The sequence below is a fragment of the Accipiter gentilis genome, chromosome 5, assembly GCF_929443795.1.
Source record: "Accipiter gentilis chromosome 5, bAccGen1.1, whole genome shotgun sequence".
Classification (NCBI taxonomy): domain Eukaryota; kingdom Metazoa; phylum Chordata; class Aves; order Accipitriformes; family Accipitridae; genus Astur; species Astur gentilis.
Genome location: NC_064884.1, coordinates 42,057,723 through 42,082,916, shown reverse-complemented (window position 1 = coordinate 42,082,916; position 25,194 = coordinate 42,057,723). Strand labels below are relative to the sequence as shown.

Genomic DNA, 25,194 nt, shown 5'->3' with positions numbered 1-25,194 from the left:
CTTTCTCCAAATCAGCACCCAGATGTGGCCATTAGCAGCACTTTATTAGAGACAACACTGCCTAAGGAGCAGCCCCAGCCTCACCGTTACTTCCACAGCTTCTTGATGGACATGTTCTTCTCACTGTCCTTCTGCATCACCTGGGTAAAAAGGAGGAGGCAGTTCGTTCCAAGCATGGAGAAGGCACTGCAGTCTCCATCTCCACCCAGGCTCTAGCTGTATGCCACCACCCCAGCCTCTTCCATGTCACTCACCAAGGGACAACCCCCTTAACACTTGTTTGGCCCCGGAGCTGACCCCCTTCAAGCTTCACAGCTCCCAGGTCCTGGCAGACACTGCCCAGGACAGAGTTTGTGGCCCCAGAACAAGGAGCTGTCAGTGGAGGAAGCCACCAGCAACACCCCACCTTTGCCATGAGGGAAGTGCTTACCTTGGCAACAGCCATTTCAAAGTCTTCTTGCGTGACGTGCACCCGTCTCTCCCTCAGCGCGTACATGCCAGCTTCTGTGCACACCCCCTGCAAGGGACAGAGATGTCACCCACCGCACCCCACTCTGCCAGCCCCGCTGCCGTGGCAGTGCCCCCAGCTCACCTTCACTTCTGCGCCCGATGCCCCTGGCATCAGCTCCGCAATCTTCCGCAGGTTGATGCCCCGCGTCAGATTCATCTTCCGGGAGTGGATCTTGAGGATGTCCAGGCGAGCCTGAAGGAGAGCAGCAGCAAAGCGAGGGGTGGAGCTGCAGGAATTGTTCCCAGACAGGGCTGGGGACAATGCACTCCCACCAGGGAGAAGATCAGGGAACCAAGGGAGAGCCAGGGCCTGCCATGGGGCACCCCACCTACCTCCTCATTGGGAGGGGGGAACTCGATCTTCCTGTCAATGCGGCCAGGACGCAGCAGAGCCGAGTCCAGGATGTCGATCCGGTTCGTGGCCATGATCACCTGCATGGGGAGAACCACCATCACCATTCCAGACATGCCGCTGCAACCACAGGGCCAGCAGGACCCTGGCCCATCCCCAGGCAGGGATGACACCCTCCTACCTTGATGTTCTTGGTGGCCTCAAAGCCATCAAGCTGGTTGAGGAGCTCCAGCATTGTGCGCTGCACCTCGCTGTCCCCGCCAGAGCCTCCCTCCAGGCGGGAGGAGCCGATGGAGTCGATCTCATCCATGAAGATGATGGAGGGAGCATGTTCCCGGGCCATCACAAACAGCTCCCGCACCATGCGGGCACCTGCAGGGAGCAGAGAGCGCTGAGCCCTGGCACTGCACACAGCTCAGCACAGCCAGCGTGCTTCCGTCTGCCCTGGACATCTCGCGAAAGGCCAGTCCCGAGGCCACCCAGCACCACAAGAGCCCTCACTGGGGCTCCGGCACAAGCAGCCGCCTCCCCCCGCATCCTTTTACCTTCGCCAATAAACTTCTGCACCAGCTCGGAGCCTGAGACGCGTATGAAGGTGCAGTCAGTGTGGTGGGCCACAGCCCTGGCCAGCAAGGTCTTGCCTGTTCCGGGGGGTCCATAGAGCAGTACACCCTGTAACAGCCACATGGACACCTCAGCACCGCTGCCAGGCCAGGCTCAGCACCTTGTCCGTGCCTGCATAGGCAGCCACACCGTGACAGGGGACATGGGGACACCCCCAGGGGTGACACAGGCAGCATCACAGTGGCACCCAATGCTGACCCCCACCACAGACCCACAGCAGCAGGACTTGCCTTGGGCTGGGCGATCCCCAGCGCCTCAAAAAGCTCAGGGTGCTTGACGGGCAGCTCGATCACTTCCTTGATCTCCTTTATCTGCTTGTCCAAGCCCCCAATCATCTCATAAGTAGAATCGGGAACCTTCTCTACCATCATCAGGGACACGAGAGGGTCCACTTTGTTGGGCAGGATCTTGTGCAGCGTATAGCTATCATTGCGCAGGGCCACACGGCAGTTTGGGGTCACCTGCAGCAAGAGCAAAGGGGAGCTCAGCATCCCCGCAGCAGGGATCAGGCAGCACCAGGCTGCCCGGAGGAAGCAGTGGCATCCCCTCCCACAGCACCAAGACACTCACATCATTAATGTCGATGTTCTTGTCCACATCCACCACAAACTTCCCCTCCGGGTGCACCTGGAAGGCAGCAGTTGCCACTGTGAGACATTTCTCCAAGAAGTCCCCTGTCATGTGCCTGATATCCACACCAGCTGATCAGAGCAGGAGGAAGGAGCCAGAGAGCTCAGCGGCCGCCAAACACCCTGCAGCCCCTCCTACCACCAGGAAGCCCTTAAGCCAGCTGCCTCCCATCAGCCTGGGGAAGGTTTGGGCCCAGGAGAGCCGCTGCAACATGCTTCTCTGGAGAAAGAGCTCTCACGTCATGTCTTTCAGTTGTTATATCCCCCCAGAGCGCATGTTCACACTTGCTCCAATTCCCATGGGGTCAAAGGGGGGGTCTGTCAGACCCCACCCCGCTCACCCCTGCTCTGCCCCAGACCCAGCCACCCTCAGGACAGCTCAGCCTCGTACCTTGACAAGCACTTTCTTCTTGTCCATGGCTCTCACCACTTCTCCCACATAGGAGCCCTGCTCCTGCAGCAGCTGCAGCTCCTCCCGCAACAGGCGCACTGCAGAGGGGGAGACGTCAGCACCAGCCACCTTGAACCCCTGCCCATGACAGAGGGGCAGCACTTGCCACAGTGGCTGGCAACTGCGCCGGGAGCCACCAGCCCAGCAGGTAGGACCAGCCCCAGAGCCCCAGGTGAGGAAGATAAGAGGATCCAAGCCATACCCTTAGCATTCAACTCATTTCTTTGTGCTTGCAGGCGCCGCAGGTTCTGGCTCTTCTCATTCACAATGAGCTGTTGGGAGAAAAGCTTCGCTGAGTCCTCAGCATCCTGTGCAGCATTCACATCAACCCAACATGGGCACCAGCACAATGGTCTTTGTCACGGGACAGGGACCTGGACAGGGACAGCCCTTCCCAGCATGACGTGGCCAGCCAAACCCCACTGCCAAGAGTTGAGCAACGCTTCACACACGCGCAGCAGTACTGTCAGCTCGTAGGACTGAGACTCATCTCATTCATTCCCACCACCCAAAGGTTGGGTCCTGACTGTAGATACCACCCTGGGGCAGTGGTTCTTCCAGAGCAGGGCACCTGCAGTGCAGAAAAAGCTATGGGTGCTCTTGAGGCAAGCGTAGGCATAGGGACACGGCCACGCCGCCCCAGCTGGAACCTCAGCGATGCCACTCTGGAACAGGCCAGCTGGACATCTCCTGCACAGCCAGGACTGGCTCACCTGTAGCTCCTCGATCTTGGACAGGTAGTACTGCCGGAGCCCTGTGCCGCCTTTCCCATCGTCCATCTCCATCTGTGAAAGATCAGAGCTCAGCAGCACCGGCCTTAGCCCCAAGGGCCGCCCATTCCACCTGGAGCCTCGAAAACCCGTCTCTACTCTCAGTCAGTCTCCGTGCTGACCCTCTGATCCCTATTTTCCCCTCCAACCTTCTCGGGTCAGGTCCCGAGTCCTCGCTTTTCCTCCCACCCATCTTCGGCCTCCCCAGCCCAGTGCCCAACAGCAGCCTCCAAGCTCCCGTTCCCTGCGAGTCTCACCATCCCCACCCACGCACCCCTTCCCCCTCCTCACTATACCCTCCTGGATCCTCGTCCCGCATTCCCCAAGGCCTGTCCCAGGCCCCGGTCGGCCCCCTGCTCCCTCGGGGAGACTGAGGCGAGACCGCCGAGTCACGGTGCCCGCCAGGCCCCGACCACACCCGGGCCCAGCAGAGCCCCGGGGCAGCACGGCGCGACCCAAGCACCCCGCGACCGGCGGCCGCACCCCACTCCAGCCCGGACGAACCTGCTCGGGCCCGTCCACCGCCATCTTCTCCGCCGGCATCGAGACCCCGGCTCCGCTCCTGCCGGCACTAAAGATGGCCGCCGCCCTCCTTCCGCTGCCCGCCTCCCGCGCCTGGCGTGATGGCGTCACTTCCTCTTGCCACCCTACCGCCGCCACACGGGCGCCGAACACTCTTTGCCCCTCACCGCAGAGAGCGCATGCGCAGTACGGTGCCAGTAGGGCGAGGTGCGCATGCGCAATTGTAGGGCCCTCGAGCCCGTGCCTTGCCGCCATCTTGGTACGGTCAAAGGTGATTTCTCGGTATCACGAAGCACCGGAGGTGCAAGGGAGGGTGCAGACGCGCCTCCGAGGGGTCTCGTTAACGTTCTCCCTTCTTCCGCCCGCGGCAGCCCGCCTGGCTGCGGCAGCGGGGACGCGCCACTCCCAAAATGGCGGAGAGGGTGAGCGGAAGCGGAAGTTGGTCAGCTCGCGTGGCGCACGCCGGGAAGGCGGTGTGGGCACGCGGCGGCGGGACCGGGACCGGGACCGGGATCGAGATCGAGATCGTGAATACGTGTCTGTCTGTCTGTCTGTATGTGCTGGGGGCAGCGGTAGCGGCTGCGGCGTGGGCTGGGGAAAGGGGGGACCGGGGTGTCGGGGCTGAGGGGGGGCACCGGGGCGCGGGTAGGCCTTGGGGGGGACACGGGGGCTGGGGTAGGCTGGGGCAGCGGGGGAACGCTGAGGGAACGCTGGGGTTCGCCTGGGGAGGTCACGGGGGACACCAGGCCGTCTCTCCCCTCCCCTCCGCCCCGAAGTCACCTCCTCTGTTTCCCTCAGGTCCGTGCCGGCGGCTGACAGCAGGTCCCGACCCCGCCGGGGGGCATCCCCGCCGCCACCATGGGCAAGAAAAGCAAATTGGGCAAGAGCCGGAGGGACAAGTTCTACCACCTGGCCAAGGAGACGGGTGAGGGACCTACCTGCTCGCTGTGGGGCGGGGGGGGGGAGCTGCAGCCCCAGTAACCTGTAACCCCGGTAATCCGTAACCCATGGTTCTCCCTCCCACAGGCTTTCGCTCCCGCTCCTCCTTCAAGCTTCTCCAGCTCAATAGGAAGTTCCAGTTCCTGCAGAAGGCCCGGGCGCTGCTGGACCTGTGTGCGGCCCCTGGCGGGTGGTGAGTGGCATCAGGGCCCCAAGTCACAGCCCAGTGTCAACAGCTGCCCTGGGGCACTGTAATGGAGCTGCTTGTGCGTTTTCTGTTGTTGTATCTCTGTCCTCAACGATAGAGCTGATTCCAAACCCCTGGCAGCACGGCTCAAACCTGGGGGCTCTTCTAGGATCCTGACATAGCTTCGTTCTTTTCTGTTCTTTCCAGGCTGCAGGTGGCTTCCAAATTCATGCCAGTTTCCAGCTTGATCATTGGTGAGTGATGGGACCCAGCAGGAGCAGACTGGGGGCAGGGACATCCACCATAGTCGCTGGATGTGGCCATAGAAACGGGATCCTGGGTTGGGGATCCTGGCGGGAGGAGAGGGCGGGTGGGGAAGCCGCATGGGATGGGCTGGAGTCCAGTTTTGAGAGGTTGCAGTGTTCATATTTCTTCCTTATGCTAGGGGTGGACTTGGTCCCCATCAAGCCCATTCCCAATGTGGTGACGCTGCAGGAGGACATCACCACTGAAAAGTGCCGCCAGGTACAAACCTGTCTCCCCTGCCCCAAGCATCACATGCCAGTCTGGGCCTCAGCAGGTCCATCTGCGATGGGAGGGGGCATCACCCCACCTGCGGGGTAGGACAGAGGCAGGGGGCTGAGCTGAGCTGACAGGGGCAGGGGCTGCTGCCTGTTTGCTCTTGCAGAGGGGTTAGAGACAAACACATGTCCCCATCTCTCAGGCCCTGCGCAAGGAGCTGCAGACGTGGAAGGTGGACGTGGTGCTGAATGACGGAGCGCCCAATGTGGGAGCCAGCTGGGTGCATGATGCCTACTCCCAAGGTGAGGCCTGCCCGGGGCTGGCATGTGGCCTGGCACAGTCTGGGGGGTACAAGGGCAGGCACATCTCGTACCCCGGCAGGGCAGGGTGGCAGTGGTGTGTGGTGTGGGACAAGGAGCTGGGCGGTGGGGACAGTGACGACTGCTGACTGGTGTTCTTCCCTGCTCCAGCCAACTTGACCCTCATGGCCCTGAAACTGGCCTGCGAATTCCTCTGCAAGGGAGGCTGGTTCATCACTAAGGTTTTTCGTTCCCGGGACTACCAGCCACTCCTCTGGATCTTCCAGCAGTTCTTCCACAAGGTCCAGGCAACCAAGCCCCAAGCCTCTCGCAACGAGTCTGCTGAGATCTTCGTGGTGTGCCAGGGTGAGCAGCTGGGAGGACCTGCAGCTGCTGGGATGGGGCTGGTTTTTCACCTACTGATAGCTCTGATTCCTCCATCCCAGGTTATCAGGCTCCAGACAAAATTGACAGCAAGTTCTTTGATCCAAAATATGCCTTCAAGGAGGTGGAGGTTCAGACTAAGTCTGTTAGTGAGCTGGTCAGCAAAAAGAAGCCAAAGGTATGAGCTTGCTTCACTGGGCAGCTGGGCAAAACACATACTAAAGATGCTGAGGACTGGAGTCGAAGAGATTATAATAAGCAAAGTCTCTCAGGAAAATAAGAGATGTGGGAATGCAGAGTGGTGGAAGAGCCAGTTTTGGGGAGGTTTACAGCCTTAGAAGGCAGTGTAGTGATGAGGAAGTGGTGAACAAGTTGTGAGGCTGAGGATGGATCACTAAAACCCTCCTACAATAGTTGGATGCTGAGTTTGTGTCTTTGTGAAGTGTCTTTAGAACACAAGATGCTAAAGGCCACGTCAGGTAGCCTCAGCTGGGCATGGAGCTTCACAAACGTGTATCACTGCCATCTGTCTGTGTCTGAGGTGGTACTGGGAGACGCAGTGGAGCTGGCGGGTTGGGGCTGGTAGCCTGTCCTTGTTCTAAGTCATGTGGGCACATTTAGGTGGACACTGCAGCAAGACACAAGTAATGTGACATCATTCATGCTCTAAGGATGGTTGAAGCTGCTTTCGTGCCCTGCTACGACTCCTACAGTTCCTTCTTCCTGTAGGCAGAAGGGTATGCAGATGGCGACATGACTCTCTACCACCGCTTCACCCTGATGGACTTCCTCAAGGCTCCCAACCCTGTTGACTTCCTCTCCAAGGCCAATGAGGTGAGTGCCTGAAGTGAGTGGGACCTTGGTGGCCTGTGAGACATCCCCAGGAGCACAGAGCAATGAAAAGAAGGGGCCAGGTGGCCCAGCAATGGCCCCATTCCTGTTCTTGCGGAGGGGAGGCAGGGCAGGAGCCTGCCTGGAGTTTAGCCAGTCGTTTTGCTTGTGTTTTATAAGTTGATGATCCTTACTAAAGAAAGGGATTTAACATACATGCTTGATTAATTTTTCTCTGCTCTATCCAGATCACACTGGGGGACGGTGAGCTGGAGAATCACAGTTCCACCACGGAGGAGCTGCGTCAGTGCTGCAAGGACATCCGTGTGCTGGGACGCAAAGAGCTCAGGTACTGGGTGGGGACTGGGACAGGGCGTTACGCCAGGCCTGGTGGGTGTCTAATGGTCTGCCTTCCCCCACAGAGCTCTGCTGAACTGGAGGACAAAGTTGCGGCGTTTCTTGGCCAAAAAGCTGAAAGAGCAGGCGAAGGAGCTGGATATCAAGTAGGAATAACAGGGCTGTCCCAGAGCGCAAACGCGGTGGGATGGGCCTGCCGTCAGGAGAGACGGTCTGAGCTCTGTCCTTTTGGCAGCCTGAGCTCCGGTGAAGAGGAGGAAGGCAAAGAGGAGGAGAAGAAGGAGAAGAAGATGTCGCCAAGAGCCACAGCTGATGAGGTGGTGAAAGAGGAAGAGGAGGTAGAGCTGGCATTGGCAGAGATGAAAGCCAAGGAGCTGGCAGAGTTAAAGAGGTAAAAAGATCTCACATGAAGAGAGATGAGGGAGCACCAGGCCAGCAGAGCATAGGAAGGCTCCAGCCATGGGGACAGAGGGTAGTAGTATCAGAGCTTGTCCCTCTGTTCACAGCAGGTGGGGTTTGTGGATCTGGGGTCCTCAGGGTCATTGCTCCTCCCAGCAGGTGAAGCGGCTGTTCAAGCTGGCATGGGCCCCCCTTTGTCTCAGGGTTGGGGATGCCTCACAGGGGGGTGACAGTGCTGCTGGGGGACATCTGCCACCGATGTGGCAGTGGATGAGCCTCTGGGATGGGGGGGGGGGCGGGGGGAAGCGGGCAGTGTAGCCTTATTGCTTTGTCTCCTCCAGAAAGAAGAAGAAAATCCTGAAGGAACAGCGGAAGCAGCGTGAGCGTGTGGAGCTGAAGATGGACCTCCCTGGTGTCTCTATCGCTGATGATGGTGACACCAGCATGTTCTCCCTCCGGACTATCCACAGGACCCCGGTGTGTGGGGCAGGGGGAGGCCAGGCTCCCAGAGCCTCTGGGGCCAGGACAGTGGTGGGCACACAGCTTATGGACTGTAGCTTGTGACTTTGACTTGTCTTACTTGTATTGCAGCTGCTGAATGAGGTGACCCGGGGGGACATGGCATCAGCAGATGCCCTCTTGGAGATAGGACCTGGGGACGATGATATTTATATCTCAGATCATGAAGAAGAGGACGATGTGTCCCTGGCCAGCGATCTGGACCCAGAGGAGCTGGTTGAGATAGAGGCCCGTCAGCGCCGGCTGGAGCGAGAAAGGCGAGAGCAGGGTGCAAAGAGGTGAGAGCTGGAAGAGGCCACCCTGGGTCAGGGGTTTCCTTTGGAGCAGCTCCGGAATCTGGCAGTGGGCACACCCCGTCCTGGCTGGGGGGCATTGATCCTGCTGCTGTTTGTCACAGGGTGAAATTTAAGCAGAAGGAAGAGGAGGAGGAAGGGGCAGAAGAGGAGAATCCCCTGCTGGTGCCCCTGGAGGAGAAGTCGGTGCTGGAGGAACGGCAGACCAGCCTGTGGTTTGGAAAGGTGAGTCCCACTGGGCCAGAAATGACAGGGCAGCCTGGGCCCCAGCAGCTCCCCAGGTCTGCCCTGTGTCCCCTGACTGGCTGCTCCCCATCCCCAGGACGCCTTTGCTGGCATCGAGGACGATGCAGATGAGGGCCTGGAGCTGGGGCAGTCACAGATGTTGGCTGAGAGACAGCGCGAGTCTCAGAGAGGTTAGTGGGGGGCTGCATCGCTGGGTGGGTGCACAGAGGGACAGCCCCACGGGCCAGTCTGGGACACTGGATCAAACCATGATAGGAATGCTGGCCTGACCAGGACCAGAGATCTCCAGAGGTTGTTTCCAGCCTGTATCGTTACATAGTTAATGAGCTGTCATCAGTGTAGCGTTAATGAGCTGAGTCTCTAGAGGAATGATCTGAAGCGGGGTCTGCCTCAACCCTTTCTTACCCAGTGGTTCCTGTTCCCCAGACAAAGCAACAAGGAAAGGGCAGAAGAAGAATGTACCCCAGGAGGAAGCTCCAGCTGAGCCCCCACCTGCTGCAGACACAGGACCTGACACTGGTAAAGCACAGGATGAACAGAGCAGCGATGATGACAGCAGCAGTGACGAGGAGAGGTGAGGGCTGAGAGGGGGGCTGGTCTGGATGTTCTCCCCCAGCTCCACAGTCCTGGAGAGCTGGAAGGTGAGGACCCCAGCCCTGACCATGCTCTTCTTCATAGGCCACCAACACCAGTGGGGAGGAAGCGGGGCCGTGTTGAGCCATGTGGCTTTGAAGTGGTGCCCATTGAGAACCCAGGTGAGTGGGGGGCGCCATTTGGACCCATGTGTGCCCAGTGATACCATGTGAGTCCCTCTTTAGGGACAGGAGGCAGGACAGCAGACCATGCTTATCTGGGCTGGCAGGGCTGCTTGCAGGTAGGCAAAGCTTTATTCTGTCCATATGCTGCAGTGAAAAGAGCCCGTGTCCTGGATGCAGAGGGCCTGGCGCTTGGCTCCGTCATCGCCACCTCCAAAAAGGCCAAGCGGGACCTGATTGATGACTCCTTCAACAGGTACTTGCAGCTGTGGGTGCTGAAGGAGGAGCAGTGTTTCGTCTCCCACCATGAGACAGGCCATGGGGGTGGCAGATGTGTTGTTGTGGGGACCTCATGTCCTGCTCACAACTCACCCGAGTCCCCCCTCAGGTATTCCTTCAACGAGGATGAGGGAGAGCTGCCAGAATGGTTCACAGAGGAGGAGAAGCAGCACCGGCGCAAGCAGATACCCGTGGACCGGCAGACAGTTGAAGCGTATCGGCAGCGCTGGCGTGAAATCAACGCCCGCCCCATCAAGAAGGTGGCAGAGGCCAAGGCCCGCAAGAAGCGACGGGTGAGTGGGGCTATGAACCTGAACGGGTGTTCTGTTTCCCCTCCCAGGTGCTCTGTCCCTCCTCTGATCCCCCTTGTCCCTCACCCTCGCTGTCCCCACAGATGCTGAAGAAGATGGAGCAGATGAAGAAGAAAGCAGAGGCCGTGGTGAGCACGGTGGATATCTCAGAGCGGGAGAAGGTGGCCCAGCTGCGGCGGTGAGTGGTGAAGCTGAGATCCAGGTCCTTTTTGTTGTGCTGGGCTGGTTTGCAATGCCTTGTACCGGCGGCCACAGCTCGGGGACAGCTCCTGCGTGTAACCCAGCAGGGCTGGCAAAGGCTGGGCTGGATCTGGGTGTAGGCTGAGGGATGGCAAAGCAAGCAAGTGAGCCCCATCTTGGGGCACAGAGGCCCAGAGGAGCGGTGGGACCCAATATTGCTCTTCGGATACGTCCCAAAGCCAAACTGCTGGAGCTGGGCCAGGGTGCTGAGGTCTCAGTCTCACCTTTTGCCATTCTTCTGCAGCATCTACAAGAAGGCTGGGCTGGCCAAGGAGAAACGGCAGGTCACCTACTTGGTGGCTAAGAAAGGCGTAGGACCCCGGGTGCGCCGTCCTCCTGGCGTCAAGGGCCAGTTCAAGGTTGTCGACAGCCGCCTGAAGAAGGACGTGAGGGCTCAGAAGCGCAAAGAACAGAAGAAAAAACGCCATAAGTGATGTGGGACCAGCTCCATCCTCGGCAAGGGACTTGGCTTGGAGCATGGGGCAGCGCTGGCTCCTGTCCTCCCACCGTGGCCTTGGGAGCAGCCGGCTCGCCCTGACGCTCTCCCCCATCATGGGGACAGGACTGTGACTTAGCCACATGTTGCTGTTAGTCCGTGCCTTGATATGACATTGCCTCCTGTCCTCTGGTGGGGCAGGGAGGGTTTATTTGGCCTCAGCACTGTAGCATTGACCCCCTTCCTATGCTCGCTGCGTGGCTGCATCTCCAGGTCTCTCGCCGTTGCTGGCTCTGTTGGGAGACTCTTGCCCTGCGGAGGAGGCGTGAACATCCACACCAGCCCTCGCTGTCCCCAGAGAGGTTGTGGCTCAGGGGGATGGCTCCCTGGGCCATATTTGTCACCGAGGTCGCAGGACGGTGGGTGCTGAGCCCTGAAGCAGGCGGGTGTCAGTGGTCTGCCCAGAGCAACTCCTCGGTTACGGCAGAATTAAACCCTCTCTGAGGCTGCATCAGGATGTGTCCTGTGTCTTGGCAAGGTGAGGGACCTGTGCTGTGAGCTGCTGTATCCCTTCATGTACCGTTTGGCAGGCAGGGAGGACTATTGGGTGGGTGAGTTTTGTGCTAATGTCTCGGGGAGCCCACCTGCCTCAGCCCACCTCATTTTATCTCTGGCAAAGCAGCTGAACAGCAATGGACTTGCCCTGCAGCCAGCCGGCCTGACATCTACCCTCTGTGCCCCAAGCAACACAGTCCACAGCAGCCACCCCATCCCCACCCCCCCTCCATCTGTACACCTTCCGAGTGTGGGACCCTACAAGTTTAGGAAAAGAAAGACCGAGAGAAAAGATGCACTTGAACAAATGTATTTATTTAGACCCAGGGCAGGGGCTGGGGGAACTGCGGCTTCTCTCCGTCAATGAACGCCTGAATCTGTTTTGATGGGATTGGGGAGGTGTCCCCAGGTCCCTCTTGGTGACAGTGGCACCATGTTAGTGCCAAGGAGGGGACTGGGGTAGCAGCGTGACTTCCAGGGAGAGCAAGATGGGGTGAGTGGTTGTGGGAATCTGCTGGGGAAGGGACAATTGGTCTGGTCTGACAGGAGTGAGGAGGTCTTGGTCCCAGTCAAGTGCCATGGGGAGCAGAGAGGCCAGACCTGGTGCCCCAGAGCTCCTTCAGGGTGTTAGTGGGGAGATGCACAGGGGTGTCCCTGTAAAGCCACCGCTTGGCTGCTCAACCAAAGTCAAATATCTCTGGCAGGGGCTTGCAGAAACAGCAAGACGTCTCTGCCCGTGGGTCTGCATCAGCCCCTTGGTTGTGGCTCTGGTGGGTGCTGGTGGGGTGCTACCGGGAGAGGTGGCTGAGTCCAGAGCGAGCTGTGCGCTGGCAGTCCTGCGAGTATCGCTGGGCCACATTCCACCCCTGTGGAGGGCAGGGGCTGGGGCCAGGCTGGGAGCAGAGACTGTCGGCCATCCTGGTCCTCGGTGGCTGAGGGAGTTGGGGTGAGCAGAGGGGACCAGCTGCCAGGCTTCAGGCTGTGCTAGAAGTTTTCCTGTTCCTGACCATCAGCCTCTTCAAAATCAAATACAGGTGTGCTGTGAGAGGAGAGCCCCTCTGCCCCCCCTGGCCGCCTCTGTCCCTCCAGCTGAGCTCCATCCTTGGGAGCTCAATGTCTCATCCCCTGTGTGACCCCAAACCCATGGATGGGGAGCTCCATAAGGTGCACAGGAGGAAGGCCAGGGCTGATGGTGGTCTGAGCCCCCTCAAAGAGGCACAGTTCCCCTCTGCACCCCACAACCTGGACACCTAGGTCCTCCCTGACCTCCAGCTCCTCAAGTTCTGGCCAGCAAGTCCCCATAGATCAATCCAGGACTCCAGGCTCCTGGCTGGGCTCCTCCTTCCCCTGGGTCCAGGGGCTCAGCACAGCCCAGGTTGGCCCTTTGGGGGTGGTGGGTCCCCATCAGGGTCCCAATGGTGGGGTCACCCCTCTGCCCCGTCAGATTTGGCCCCTACCTGAACTGCAAGGTGCACTGTAGGCAGCATCTGTGCGGTCACCTGCAACGGGAAGGATGGTGACCAATAGGCTCAGGGTGAGCTGCTCCCCTTAACGAGCCAAAGCTCATCAATGTGAACCAAAAGCTCAGCCAGATCCCCCCTCTGAGCCTTTGGGGTTGCAGGGGGTGGCAGTGGGGCCAGGCACTGTGGGGCCACATCTCTGGTGGGGCTCACCTGTCTCATAGTAGTCATACAGCGTCACGGTGGCTGGCTGGAGGTTGCTCACCGGGAAGTCCTGCGTGGTGGTGAAGGCAAAGGTCTCTTCCTTCTCCTTTGTCAGCTGTGGAGACGGCCCAAGGGTGAGGTGCAACCATCCACAATGGAGAAGCAGACCCATGCCCCAGCACGTGGGGTCCCGCTCCTGTCCCCATGCCCTGTCTCACCTGGTCCAGGTAAATCGTCACCTGGTCGAGCTGCACCTCCACCTTCTTCACCAGCTTCTGCCTCTTCAGCTGGAGGGACACGGCTCAAGATGGGCAAGAGCTGCTCGGTGGGTGGCCCAGCCAGGGCCAGCACCCCGAGTGGGTGCCCCTCCATGTCCCGCTGCCCCCGAGGGGCAGGGACTCAGTGGCATGGTGGGTGCCCCAGTGGGACAGAGGGGGTCCTGGGGGTAGCAGGGGCTTCTCACCTCCACCATGGAGCTCTTGTCTGGGATGTAGCCAGATGGCAGCTTGGCCTCGATGACAACCGTGTTGGTGGTGGGACGCTCCCCTGTGTACCTGCAAGGACAGAGCCCCGGGGGGGGTTTGGGGTCTGCCCTCCCTCCTTGGCTGCTCCCAGCCCCCCCAAACCCTGGGGACAGCCCCAAGCCCTACCGTGCCCGGAGGACGAGGCGGAATTGGGCACGGGCATCCACCGTGCACTCCCCAGGCTCTGTCTCCACGCGGAGGTCAAACGTCCCCGCACTTGGAGGGGGTGGCACGTTATAGCGCAGGGTCACCTGGGGCGATGCAGGAGGGTTAGAGCCACCAAGCGGGCACTGCACAGGGACAGGGACCCCCGGCCGTACCCACCTGCACCAGGGCACAGCCCTGCCCGCGGGCTCGCACTCCGTAGGTCCCCGGCAGCTGCTGCAGATCTGCCCGCTGCAGCACCAGCCGGTTGCTGTTGTGCAGCACAAAGTCCTGCGTGGTGCCTGTCGGGGACGTCACCGTCACAGTGAAGTCCCCATTGCTGCTGTATGTCAGGGCGGCGTACTTGGCCAGGGCTTGCAGGGCCACCACCGTGTCCTGGGCATGGAGAAAGCATCGAGCCAGAGTCACCCCTCCCTCACTGCAGATACAGGGAGGGGATGCTGTAGAGCAGCCCCCTGGACCCTGGTGCCGGTACCTGCGTGGAGGCGAAGCCCCCGTAGGGGTTTTGCTGTTTGCTGAGCCAGCGGACAATTTGGAAAGCAGTCACCAGGTCGGCAGAGGACACTTGGGGCTGGGAGAGGTAGGCCAGGAGGACGTAGGCGGTCATCTCCACCTCCGACGGTGCGGCGACAGCCCAGGGGGGCTGCGAGGGGACCCGAGCCTTCCCCTTCATCTGCCAGTAGAGCTCCCCCCCTGGGAGAGAAGGGGGTGGGAGCTCAGTCCCCGGCTCCAGGGGTCCCAGGAGTGCTGGGATGGGGTGACCTAGGCAAGAGGGTGAGACTGTCCAGAGGTGCCACTGCCCATGTCGGGTGGTACCTGTGCTGACGTTGTGCCGGGCCAGCCTCTGCAGCTGGACTTGCTGCTGCTCCCTGTGCCCCGCCAGCCCGAAGACGTAGGCGAGCAGCGCCAGTGTGTAGGGGTTGTCCGTGGCCGAAGCCTTCAGGCACTGCAGGGCTGAGCTCACCTTCGGGTCCTGGCATGGGAGCAGAGTCAGGAGCCAGCCCATGGGTGTGGGCATTGCTCAGAGTCCTCAGTTCTGCCCAGTGAGAGCAGTTGTGCCCAGTTCGGGATAGGAGGTGGCCCAGAACAGCTGGACTCCCTGCCCCAGCACCCGTCCCCACCCCACCAGATGGGGTCATCCTCACCGTTGGGGAGAGCCCCAGCTCCAGCATCGCAGCCGTGACATAAGCCGACAGCGAGAGTTCGTCCGAGATGCCTCCCTGCAAAGGGGACAGCGGGAGACGGGTCCAGCCGTTCCATGCCACTGGCACGGGGACTGCCTCACTGCCTAGACCACCCACCAGGGACTTGCTGGGGCCAACCCAAGTCCCCATGTCCCACCCCAGCCCACCGACCCACCTGCAGGGCGTTGTTGAAGAGCTTTCCCACACTGCGGAAGCAACCTGTCTGCTGCTGCTGCTTCTGCAGCCAGTGCAGCGCATCCTGGATGTGCCGTTCCTCAATGGCCACGTAGGCTCTGGCTTGCCCGAAGGACTTGAGGACAAATGCTGTCAACCTATGAGCCAGAGAGACATTGGAGGGCTTGGAGATGGGGCTGGGGTATGCTTGGTGGCTGGAGGAGCCTTGGGACTGCCAGTCCCTGGAAAGATGCTGCTGCACAGCCTGCCTGAGCCCCACAGGGTCCCTCACCAGGTATTGCCCGTGGGATCGCTCTTCCCGAAGGCGCTGTAAGAGCCATCATCGTGTTTGAAGAGCAGCTCTCGCTGGTACCCTGTGGGGAGGAGATGGGGCGAGTCTTTACACAGTGGTGTTTACATCCCCAGGGGATTCTAGAGGCAGCCTGCAGCCCAGACCCACCCCGGGGTGCAGGTAGAAAATGGGGAGGGGGGATATGGGGCCGTGGTGTCCCTCAGCAGCAAGGCAGGGTGGGACGGGGAGAGGAGAGGACCGGGGACGCTCACCGCTCTGCAGGAAGCCCTGTGCCTTGGCACGGATGTCGGGGTGCAGCTGCCCGCTCTTCTCCAGGTACTGCTGGATGTAGATGTTGGGGGCGAAGCGAACCATGTTCTGCTCCCCACAGCCGTAGGGCATGGCCAGGAGGTGGTCCAGGTTCTGCAGAGCGTTGCCCATGATGTCGCCTGTCCCAGGGGGACATGGGGAGCACCGTCATTGACTGTGCCACCCTGCCACCAGCACCCCATATCTTCTTTGTCCCAGCTCCAGGTGGTCCAACCTCCTGCTGAGCTTGGGCCCTGGAGCTCTGCACCCTTCCTGCCCCAGGTGGTCCCTGGGCCCCTGCCTGTCCCTTACCCATCACAGTGACGTGGGCTCGCTGGGAGCCCTCCAAGATGTTTGCAGGAACCTCCAGGGAGATTTCTTCAGCAGCTGTGGGGATGGAGGGCAACAACAGAGGGAATGCCCGGCAACAACAGTGGGGATGCCCAGGTCCTCCCAGCCTGGCCCCACGGCACCCTCGCCCACCCCCTTCCTGCTCCAGCCCTCCATGGGCTCAAGGCTGGGTTGCAGCATCTCAGCCGGGAGCCCCTAGGGACCCTGATCCTTGGCTCCTCTGGCCTGGTGGCCCTCATGACCAGTGGCCAAGCATCCCTGCCCCACATCCCCGTGGCACTGCCGGACACCCCCAGCCAGTCCTACCTTCCTGGCAGAGCAGGGAGTTGTGTGCCTTCTCCACCAGGATCCCCCCAGGCTGTGGGGAAGCAGTATCAGAGTTGGTCAGGAGAAGGGATCAGCCACGTCCCCCTGTCCCCCAGGGTCACGCCTGCAGCCCGGGCTCGGATCTGGGTGCTGTCCCACTCCCAGTCCTCCCACTGTGCCCCAAAGGCTGCTCAGACCCATCCCACTTTCCTTCTCCATAACCCATCTGACCTGCACCAGCAAGGGCTTTATCACGGTGTCCACGCTCCCCTGGGCCGGCACCACGGGCATCTCGTTGCCACAGAGCTCCTTGGAGCTGAGGGCCTCGGTGCTGACGGTGATGTTCACCTCCCCTGAGGATGCAAGTGGGGCACTCAGTCCCATCAGAGCCCCCCAGTCTGCACCGCAGCCCCATGGGCTTGCGTCAGCCCTGGGACTTCGTGTGGGGCTGGCTAGGTCGGGATGGGGGTCACCAGGTTGAGGAGCAGTGCTGGGAGGCAATGGGGAAGGTGAAAGTGGAGCAGAGGAGAGCTTCCCAGGTGGCACTGCATTTGCTCCTGTCCTCCCTGCCCACCCCATCCTCCGAGGGGGTCCCCAAGCAGCAGGGCAGGGGGATCCCGCCGTGGCCCCGGTGCTCCGTACCCAGGCTGGTGGCTCGCACGCCCCACCGGAAAGTCCTCGCTTCGTCCGCACAGATACAACCACCGTACACCTCGTCTGTGCTCGCAGACACCTCCAGCTCCGCTGAATCCGCCAGCGTCACCTGAACCTGCCGGACCACGGCCACGGCTCCGTCAGCCCCCACCAGACCCCTGGCCCAGGGCCCCCTCCCCGGCCCCACTCACCCGCAGGCACTGCCGCAGGTAGTTGAAGACGGTGGCCACGAGGGTGAAGGCTTCGTGGCGGACCACAGCGTAGGGCAGCGCCAGCTCCACGAAGAAGGGCTTGAAGGCCGTGAGGCTGATGGTGGGGGCCAGCCCCAAGCCCAACGGGGACGTGCAGAACATCCCGGCTTTCCACTCAGTGATGGCATCGGGCACTGTCACCGTCATCTCCGTGGAGCCCCTCTCCCTGAAGGATGGAGAACATGGTGAGGCCGTAGCACCACGTTCAACCACAGCTGGTGTCATCCCCAGCTGAGCTGGCTCTGTCCCTGTGGAAGAAGAAGCCCCAACTATGCAGGAGGGGAGGTGGGCAGAGGACCAGCCCCATGGGGAGCATCCTCACTCACCCCACAGGGACCAGGTCCCACAGCCATGTCTCTGGGAAATACGTCCGGGGTGCTGGTGGCTCTTCCTGGACAGCGGCGACTGGGATACCACGGTCCATTACTTCTGGGACAGCACTGTACATTACTTCTGGGACATCAGTTTCTTCCCTCAAAGAGGTCATGTAGGATCTATAGCCACCTGGAAAAGGCAGAGCAAAAATTGGGTTCCATAGGTCTCTGCATCTCAGCTGGACCTTGCCTGCAGGCAGCATGAAGATTGTCAAAATCCTTTTCAATCCTCTTCAATCCCTTTTGGTGCCGAGTGTATTTTCAGGATGGCTCCAAGTCCCTCTGAGGACATGGGAGCCAGGACTGGGCACCAGTTCTTTACTCTTTTCTCCCGACAGGGCTCAGTGGAGCGAGCAAGCTGAGGGCTGTGCTGACCTCTGGGACCTTGGGAACCCAGCACCCCGGGCAAGCCGAACCTCTTTTCGCAAACATCGCTGGTCTTGGCATTGGTGAAAAGCTTCAGTGCTGCGTTCTGTGAAAAGAAAAGAGGTTGTCCATCTCCGAAACGCAGCAGGAGGACTGTCTCCATCCCAGCAGTAAATAGTTACAGGGCTGCAGAAGGCAACAAGTAGAGGAGGACTGGAGCCTGGGGTCTGCGGGAAAGACCTTTGCCACGAGTGTGGCTTTCGTGGGACATCGCTGTGCTTTCCCAGCACCCTGAGCAAAGCACAGCCAGCTCCTGGACAAAGAGTAACTAGAAGGCACAGGCAGGCAGGGCCTTTACCTGAAATAACTGGTAGGTGTCCCTCCGGGAAGTCCTCAGGAAAGGTAAGACATGCCTCCTTGAGTGAAAGAAGTCTCGCTGCCTCCGCAAAACTGGGAGGATGGGAATGTCAAAGCTGGGGGGATAGTCCCAGGAAAATGCTGAACAGGGTGATGGGTCCTGAATGCTTCGAGGGTAGTTGAATTCAGGGAGTACTTTGTAGACCTGGGAGTAAATGTGTGCTAAGTACAAAAACGTGTGCTAGGTACAAAACCAGCCAGGCACCTACCCCCTGGCCGGGAGTAGGACTGCCCAGGAGCCACCATGGCACTGAGTCCCCATGAGGGAGGTCCAAGCCAATGTCATCTCTTCCCACCCCCATCCCTGGCTGGTCCCTGGGGCTGCAGAAGGGACCCTGGGCAGTGCCGCCACTCACCGCCTCCGTGTTGAGCTCAGCCTCAGGCTTCAAGAGCAGCACGCTGCGGTCCACGGCACGGACAGCACACAGGGACCCTGGGGCAGCCTCCAGCTCCAGCTGCAGCGCCGAGCCAGGCAGAGCCCTGTCTTCCGAAAAAGCCATCTTCACCTGGGGAGAGACAGGGGCGTCAGGGGCAGGAGGGGGAGCCACCTCCAGTGGAGGAACAGGACCAAGCCACGGACATGGAGGTCTCTTCTAGACAAGGATAAAATCAGGCTTAAGTGTTTGGGGATCAGGGCATGGGTTAAAGAGACACTGTGATACATCTGGAGCAGGATGGACCTCAGGGCATGCAGCTATGGACAAGCCATGGAGTCATTCGCCAACTCCAGCAGCCCTCTCTCACCTTCTTGAGGAAGCACTTGGCCACCTTGAGCTCGGTGCTGTCAGCCACCATCTCGCTGTTGGGCAGCACCGCGTAGCCCAGCACCTTGGCTTTGGGTGCCAGCTTGGGGCCGATGGGCAGCTCCAGGGAGAAGGAGCCTCTCAGCCCTGTGCCGTGGGAAAGGAGGGGAGATGATGAAGACCAGGCAAGGAGAGCAGAGCCCTGCACAGCTCGTCCATGCCTCGGGACCTACCAGCCTCTGCAGGCACCTCTTTCCTGAGGACGGTGGCAATGGTCCCCTTGGCCAGGACCTGCAGAGGAGGAGATGGGAACAAGTAAACTGATGCTTTGTGTGGAACCAAAATGCCCTGACGGAGGATGGACTCGAGCAAGAGCGTAGGGATGGTTTTTGACCTCGTCCAGCCTCCAGCCCCCACAATGTCTCCCATTGGCATGCAGGTCCAACAGTACTAGCAAACACCTCTACTAACAGGCAGAGGTGTCTTGGTCTAGGCAGGACAGATTGCTCATTGTCTTGTCCTCAGGGACACAACCATGAATGCGTGTGTAGATGTGGACCTTCGCACACAACCGCCCTAATGCCCACTGCCCAACCTCCCTGGGCTGGGACTTACCAGGAAGACCACATCCAGGCTCTCCAGCTTAGTCCCCAAGGCTTCCTTGCTGAAGAGATAGTCCACCCAGAGCTGCTGGGGCTGGCCGCAGGGCAGCTCGCTTTCCAACCGCCGGATCCGCAGGAAGCTCCTGCTCGCCGAAGAGAAGGGGACGAGGTACAAGTAAGCATTTTGGTAGATGGGTGTCGAGCCGACGTTCTGGGTGTGAGCTGTCTCCTTGACTTGACCCTGAGCAATGGAGGTAGAAGTCAGGGAGGTGAAGTTGTTCAGCAGCCCCCAAGGTGCTGGTCCCAGGAGCAGGCATCGCTGATGCAGGCTTGGAGAGGTGCCCAGCCCTGTACCACTGGAGAAAGCAGCACAGGGACCCCTGAGGGGAGGGAGATGGGTCCCTTACACGCAGGTGGACGGTGCCACTCCAACCAGAGGTCTCCAGCTCAAAGGAGGCTCTCCCAGATCTATCTGTCAGGAAGGTCTGTCTCTTATCTTTTCCTTGCTGGCTAACGACGAGCAAGAGCTGCTTCTGCGGCAGCACGGCGCCACTGGCTCCCTTCAGCAGTATCTGTACCGGGAGGGACAGGGAGATGCCCCAGGCTGGGCTGCAGCCGTGGGGCAGAGGGCAGCGGTGGGAGAGTGGGGCTGGGTGGCAGAGGGAGCAGGACTGGGTGCAGCAGGGTGCCGGGGAGCCCTGCAGGGTGCAGAGACACCCTCATTACCGTCCCAGTGTAGGGGATGCCAGGCTTGTAGAAATCATCAGTGTTTTCAAAGGTGACGGTGAGGATTTCAGGTAAAATCTTGCAGCTCTTGGTATTTTTCATCTCCAGCCCTGTGGAGAGGGAGTGGGGAGTTGAGTGTCTTGCGAGGACACAGGACACAGGTTAGCTGCTGCCAGCTCCCCCGTCACAGTGCAGAAAAGGCCCCTGGACATTTTAGGCTTTCCCTCTGCAGCCAGCAGCCTCAAGCACAGCTTGCACCTTCTACAAGAGGAGCAAAACATCTACGGCATGTTTTAGACCTAAAGCCAAGGCGCAGCTGGCTGCAGAGACTTCACAAAAGGTGCTTCACCAAAGCACCATGATGCAGGGCCACCTCAGTGCCGGTGCACCTGGGACAACCCCTGGTCTTCTTTTCCTGAAGCCAAGCCACTGGCAGTCATTTCTGGTGGGACTGAGGTGGTGGGTGAGGTGGATTATCTTGAAGAACGAAGCCACGCCATCGGACTGGGTGAAACCACTGCTTTGCGTCACAAGGACTCGACTCACTGCTAGCCATAGCATCAGGAGAGTTGTTGGACCTTGGAAAGGCATTTTTGCCTCCCAGCCATTTCTCTGGACAGAATTAGAAGTATTGCCCGGCTAACCTGGCTGACGTCCCCACCTGGACCCAGTCCCTGCACACGTGCACCTCTAAATCACAGCGTAGCTTTTGGGCTTCCCTAGAGAAGACCAATACCCCTGTGCCACATGCATTTGGGTGCACGCAGGGATGAATGCAAAACCATGCACCAGCAGCAAAGCCCATTCCCAAGGAGGAGAACACCACTGTCCCTACCTGTCCCGTCCTCCACCAGCAATGCCTGGACTTGGAGTTGCTTCTCATGCGTGGAGCTGGTAAGGTTGAAGGCAGTCAACAAAACCTCTGTTGAAAAGCAGCCATTCTTCTCAGTCTGGCAGGAGAGATTCAACCCCGTTAGCAGCAGTCCCGGGAAGGGGCTGTCCAGTGGCCCCCACTCCCCAGCTGTACTCACCTGCCCGCTAACCTCGATGCAGTTCTCTCTCTGGAGGGCACCATTAAGTGTGTACAGGATCCCGATGTACCTGAAGGACTGGCACAAGCTGGCCTGGACCTTCCCCTGGACGGGCTTCCCGTAGGTGTACCTGTTGGTTGGAGGATGGTGAGGGTGTGACTGACGGACCACATCATGTCAGACCCCCCCATCCCTCCCTCTTCCCAGCACAGCCTGTTTCAGGCTTACCGTCCACAAATCGCCACCTGGAACTTCTTGTCCTTTTCCAGCACCACGGCAGGGAGATCAATGGTCACCTCAAACTTGGGTAGCACTGACGGAGAAGCAAAGGGACAGAGGGTTGTCGCTCCCAGGACAAGGACAACGGTGCCTGGGGGGCCAGGGGGGTGAAGACATGCTGCCCACAGGGACATGCCGAGGTGAGGCTCCCACCCCCGTGCATCTCCCGGTCCCCACGTACCATATTCCTCCACGCTGAAGGAATGGCTCTTCCCCTCCACCTCGATGATGTACGTGCCCAGGGCCGGCTCTGCAGCCAGCGGGAGGGACAAATCCACGATGCCCTGCCGCGGGCTCACATCCCGCCACTGCGCGATGCGGTTCCCACTGGGATCCTGCACACGGGGACATGCGGCATCAGCACCCCGGGAACCCCAGCACCCCGCAATAAAACAGCCCATGGCTGCGTTATGCTTCTCTCCCAGCCATGGTGCCTTCCCAAGCCCACACCACCCAGGAGCCTCCCTCCATCAGACTGACCTTCAGGAGCACAAGGGGCAGCTGCAAGGTGAAGAGAAGATGGTTAGAGGAGAAAGTCGAAACCTTCCTTGGGGTCTCATCAGGGTGGGGACATCTATGGAGCCGTGGATGGAGTAGTGAGGATTATTTGAGGGATGCTGTGAACTTTCAACCCTTTCATTTGCTTTGGGATTGATTTTGAGCCTGTGGGCAGCTCTAGCTGGGATGAACCGAGGGCACTGCCAGCATGCTGTGGAGAGGTGACATATCCTAGTAACCTCGCAAGAAGCCAGCAACCTTTTTATCTGGGAACCTCCTGCACTTCCAGAGACCCAGATGATTGCTCAGGGGTGCCAGAGACTGAACTTGCCTGCAATCCTGGCATCTGATGACTTGATGGATATCAATAGCACTTTCCCTGCTTCCCACTCACCATCACTACATCCAAACCCAAAAGTTTAAGTGGGTGCATTCCCACATCACACGTGCAATTCTGCTTTCTCTTTCCTTAGCCTCCTGAAGCCTGCGTGAACAACACAGGACATCCCCACCCCTGGGGAGCGCACCCACCCAGGCAGAGCTGGCTGGGGCAAGATTCCCAAGGGGAAAGGTGCTGGCTGACTCCCACATCTCTCACGGCTTGCCAAGGAAGTCAGTGCAGAGAAGCCCTGTTGCCTCCCCCCTTCTGCAGCCCTGTTCTCACCTTCTTATTGCTGGGAGTGAAGTCTTTATCCAAAGAGACAACTCGAAACTTCACTAGAAAGAGCAAATGAAGATGCAGGAATGGGTGCATCTGCAGGGAGGGGTTTCCTCGTGGGGAAGGTGGATGGAAATCCACCCTGAGCCCTGCAGTGGGGCACTGCCCCCCAAACAGCACAGCCTCCAGCGCTGCCAGGGTGTCCTGGCATTGCCCTGGGCCAGTGCTGGGAATCCCAGTGCATCCCAGGAGGAACCCTCCTATTTCCATGCATTGTAGGAGCAAGGCTGAGCCTCCTGCACTCCCCTCCCACCAGGTCCTTCAGCCCAGAGCAGGATGGTCCAGCCTGCCCCCCTCACCTTGCTGTCCAGGCTTGTAGACAGCTTTGTCTGTCTGTATGAAGATCCCAGGCTCCAGGGCTCTCAGCATCACCTTCTTCTTCTTGGAGACAGCCAGAGAATCTCCCTGGATTGAGACGTGCAGATCTACGATTTCCTCCTTCCCTTTGGTGGGGGCTGGAGCCTGCCAGGGGAAATACCAGCCACTGAGTGAGGACAAGGTATATGCCATGGCCAGGATGCTCTGCTCACTCCAAGTGACCCAGAGCACTCCTCACCCACAGGGACACCTTCCCCCCAAGCCGGTGGCTGGGAAGAAATGTCCCCCCAACACCCTGCCCTAGTCCACAGGTCTGTTACCAGGGGATTATTTCAGCCACTGAATAACTGGGCTGAGCCTAGAATCGTTTTGCCTGTGGCGAGGATGAGACCCTGGCAAAAGATGGGGAAGTCACGCCTGCTCGCAGCTCCAGGTCAGACCACAGCCCCACACTCAGGGGAGCTGGTGGAAACTGCTCTGCCTGGAAACAGCAGGGTGTCCAGGGCATCCCCCTTCACACTTACAGCTGTGTGTGGGGTGACACTTACGGGGAAGGTGATGTTCAGGTACAGATGAGGCTCCTGGACCTTCCTTTCCAGCAGTATGATGTCATGGGTCCTGTCTGCACTCTGCAGCTGGACGGTCACCTGGACGGGCTTCTGAAGGCCACTGAGATGGACCCACAGCATCGCTGTGTGGGGGTGGTAGATGACAGCTGGGGACGTGACCACATAACTCCTGGCAAGGAGAAGTGCTGATGTGAGAGGCACGGGGATGAGGCACATCCCAGTACAGATCCCATGGAGGTCTTGAAGAGCTTCTGAGTGCACAGAAACCTGTGCTGGGGTGCAGGGCTCTGCTTCTGGGCTCCCCTTGACTTCTCAGCTCAGCAAAGCAAAGGCTCTGTTCATACATCGGCTGCAAGGGAGGCAGCACCCACAATAAACCATTCCGGAGCCACCATCCCCAGCAGCCCCTGGGTGCCAAGTCCTCGATGCTCACGGGCAGGGACAACGCACCAGCCCGAGCACTTCCACCCTTGCCAAAAAGTCACATGCATGGGAAAGATTAGCTCCCGCTACGCGCTGCCAAGGAGCCAAGACTAAATGCCCTCCCACCAGGCACGGACAGACAGACAGATGCAGAGAGGGCTTACGGTGCTGCAGACGCCCCAGCTGTGAGGTACGGGATGAGGAGCAGCAGGAGGGGCAGAGCAGCTGGAGACTTCATGGCTCCAGCTGCAAGTGGATGTCGGGGACGGCCACAGCCTCCTTCTCCAGGTGTTGGGTTGCTGTAGACCTGCATCTGCTCTGCTGCAGGCTCTAAAATGAGATCTTTGCTTTCCACCCAGCGAGCAAACAAGGGTTGGCAGAGGGATCCAGCATAGACCTGCAGATATAGCTAAGGCAATGTTTACCATCTGCCCACAGCTTCCTGGGTTCAAGGCTCTGATGGATTTTTGCAATTTTAGGAAAAGTTCCCATAGCCTATAGAGGTTCAAAACCAGGGGGCAGGACCCACCTACACACTGGTTTGCTGGGAAATGATGGCAGGAATGAGTTCCCCAAACAAAAGTAGGGAGGACATAATGAGAACAGCCTGCATTAGTGGCAATTTCTCAAAAATGCTTGTTTCCAGGTATTGCAAATTTAGCCAGACAGTAGCTATTTGGGCTGATTGAAGGTCTCAGGCTGTCTTTTTGCCCAGTTTCCTCCAATTTCATCAAATCAGTTAAGGGGACAGGAGCAGGACAGTGTTGGGCTGTCATGCCAGCTCCACCTGCTCTCATTCCTCTGTGCACCACGCCTGGGAGCTGGACACCAGCCAGGGCACGGGCT

The 25,194-nt window shown here is 59.5% G+C and overlaps 3 protein-coding genes across 4 annotated transcripts; 1 reads left to right on the top strand and 2 right to left on the bottom strand.

The window, feature by feature from the left end:
• Nucleotides 1–25: 25 nt before the first annotated feature.
• Nucleotides 26–4,037, bottom strand: PSMC5 (proteasome 26S subunit, ATPase 5). Its single transcript, XM_049801521.1, has 12 exons — nt 3,841–4,037; nt 3,280–3,351; nt 2,769–2,838; nt 2,507–2,604; nt 2,057–2,113; nt 1,717–1,947; nt 1,408–1,534; nt 1,044–1,234; nt 844–942; nt 593–703; nt 431–517; nt 26–140 (listed from the first exon to the last, which is right to left on the bottom strand). Exons 1-12 carry the CDS (start codon nt 3,877–3,879, stop codon nt 87–89), a joined length of 1,236 nt encoding a protein of 411 aa, XP_049657478.1. The 5' UTR covers nt 3,880–4,037; the 3' UTR covers nt 26–86.
• A 95-nt stretch (nt 4,038–4,132) lies between these two features.
• FTSJ3 (FtsJ RNA 2'-O-methyltransferase 3) lies at nt 4,133–11,366 on the top strand. 2 transcript variants are annotated; one of them, XM_049801511.1, is made up of 22 exons: nt 4,133–4,393; nt 4,657–4,783; nt 4,885–4,990; nt 5,192–5,238; nt 5,430–5,509; nt 5,709–5,808; nt 5,977–6,171; nt 6,252–6,367; nt 6,919–7,023; nt 7,269–7,369; nt 7,443–7,523; nt 7,613–7,768; nt 8,118–8,253; nt 8,368–8,573; nt 8,693–8,813; nt 8,911–9,004; nt 9,261–9,408; nt 9,513–9,589; nt 9,743–9,845; nt 9,978–10,161; nt 10,263–10,357; nt 10,664–11,366. In XM_049801511.1, the coding sequence occupies exons 2-22, from the start codon at nt 4,717–4,719 to the stop codon at nt 10,851–10,853; spliced, it is 2,508 nt and encodes an 835-aa protein (XP_049657468.1). In that variant the 5' UTR covers nt 4,133–4,393; nt 4,657–4,716; the 3' UTR covers nt 10,854–11,366. The 2 variants fall into 2 exon arrangements, with proteins under 2 accessions (XP_049657468.1, XP_049657467.1); XM_049801510.1 differs by having other exon boundaries at nt 4,133–4,411.
• Nucleotides 11,367–12,189: 823 nt separating this feature from the next.
• Nucleotides 12,190–24,742, bottom strand: LOC126038987 (alpha-2-macroglobulin-like protein 1). The gene is made up of 36 exons (XM_049801509.1): nt 24,513–24,742; nt 23,905–24,094; nt 23,338–23,500; nt 22,985–23,037; nt 22,303–22,323; nt 22,004–22,157; nt 21,772–21,856; nt 21,544–21,673; nt 21,348–21,462; nt 20,513–20,622; nt 20,194–20,358; nt 19,800–20,027; nt 19,418–19,475; nt 19,186–19,331; nt 18,798–18,947; nt 18,383–18,586; nt 18,034–18,130; nt 17,611–17,788; nt 17,225–17,450; nt 17,022–17,148; nt 16,611–16,732; nt 16,380–16,431; nt 16,035–16,109; nt 15,686–15,862; nt 15,414–15,495; nt 15,123–15,279; nt 14,909–14,983; nt 14,580–14,736; nt 14,239–14,456; nt 13,923–14,138; nt 13,725–13,849; nt 13,538–13,628; nt 13,293–13,361; nt 13,084–13,189; nt 12,868–12,909; nt 12,190–12,426 (listed from the first exon to the last, which is right to left on the bottom strand). The coding sequence occupies exons 1-36, from the start codon at nt 24,659–24,661 to the stop codon at nt 12,395–12,397; spliced, it is 4,545 nt and encodes a 1,514-aa protein (XP_049657466.1). The 5' UTR covers nt 24,662–24,742; the 3' UTR covers nt 12,190–12,394.
• Between the last annotated feature and the right edge of the window lie 452 nt (nt 24,743–25,194).